The 1,494-nt window shown below is 39.2% G+C and overlaps 1 protein-coding gene across 1 annotated transcript; it reads left to right on the forward strand.

The window, feature by feature from the left end:
* Positions 1 to 516: 516 nt before the first annotated feature.
* On the forward strand, positions 517 to 1,017 carry LOC127232639 (U6 snRNA-associated Sm-like protein LSm8). Its single transcript, XM_051198800.1, has one exon. It carries the CDS (start codon positions 531 to 533, stop codon positions 777 to 779), a length of 249 nt encoding a protein of 82 aa, XP_051054757.1. The 5' UTR covers positions 517 to 530; the 3' UTR covers positions 780 to 1,017.
* The last annotated feature ends 477 nt before the right edge of the window (positions 1,018 to 1,494 follow it).

A 1,494-nucleotide genomic window follows, 5' to 3' on the forward strand; every position in this document is an offset into this window, starting at 1 on the left:
TTTGATGTTTCCCAAGTTTCCTGTAAATTAGTAAATTGTTCTAGATCAGGGATTGATGAAAATCAGATTGAAATGTTTTTGTTTTTGCTTGCTTGTTGGGAGCCCTGCAGCCTAGCTTCAGAGCAGTATATGGGTGCTTGTCCAACCCGTCTCCAGATGAGGCAAAGCCCACAGGGACGGTCTCACAAGGGAAGAACAGGTGGATGTCCACTCAGCACAGAATACTGCTGGGACCTCGAGGCCTGCACGCTCTCTTCTCTCTCATAATATTGATGATTCTCCTGGCGGTTTTTAGTGTCACTTTGTCAGTCACACATGGGACAGATGTGACCGTTCCTGGAAGCTCCAATATTTTCCCCTAAAATTTCTTGGGAACTGATGCTTCCCTGGTTTTTTGTCTCGGGATGCCAGCTGTCACTCCAGACCCTGGGAGCTGTCCTGATTCCGTGCTGACAGGATGAGAAGTAGATAACCCCTATTTCTGTAAATATGCTTTGTTAAGTTTTGAATGAACCTCCGGACCCAGCAGCATGACGTCCACCTTGGAGAACTACATCAACCGAACCGTTGCTGTTATCACTTCTGATGGAAGAATGATTGTGGGAACACTAAAAGGTTTTGACCAGACCATTAATTCAATTTTGGATGAAAGCCACGAGAGGGTATTCAGCTCTTCACAAGGAGTAGAACAAGTGGTATTGGGATTATACATCGTGAGAGGTGACAACGTAGCAGTCATTGGAGAAATTGATGAAGAGACAGACTCTGCACTGGACTAGGGAAACATCCGAGCAGAACCTCTGAACTCCATAGCACACTGAAGACACAGTGTGTGGTTAGATGTCTGTAAATCCTGTACAGAAACTGCTTCTTCTGAAGATGATGTTTAGATTTTTTATGAGTGTATAATTGTGGATTTTGACTTTGTGTTGGTACCTTGTAATATGTAAACTTAAGTATTTCTACATTTTTATTGGGAAACATTGCCTAAATTAATAAATGCAATTGTCTGATTTATTTTTCTACTGATATATGAAAATCTAAGGATCATTTTGAAAACTTAGAAAATACCATTACTTTGGTAATTTAATATTTATGGAAAATTGGCTGTAAAGAAGACTTAGGCTATTATTGTAACTTATACATGCAAGTAATAGTAATAAAAGATACGCTTCTTTCTGTGTTTTTTAGAAAATGACCAGACAGTAAATTGTCTTCTTCAGGTACTTGAGCCGTAGATGTTTATCCCACTGCCCTATAGCTCTACAGTGGATGAAAAATTGTTCTTTAGGTCTAAGAGATGTGAATAAAAATTGAGTAATGAAAAGCTTGCAAGCTTAAATTGTAACAAAAATTAATAGGAAAGTAAGAATGACCAGGAAGATGAGGATAAATCTTTAGATGCTCAGTAAGGTCCCAGAATTCGGTGTCTGAAAACAGATTCTGTGTATCTTAAATAGTGTTGGACTGCTGAATCTTTGAAAAAAGAATGGG

This window comes from Phodopus roborovskii, unplaced genomic scaffold, assembly GCF_943737965.1.
Source record: "Phodopus roborovskii unplaced genomic scaffold, PHOROB, whole genome shotgun sequence".
In the NCBI taxonomy this organism is placed as follows: domain Eukaryota; kingdom Metazoa; phylum Chordata; class Mammalia; order Rodentia; family Cricetidae; genus Phodopus; species Phodopus roborovskii.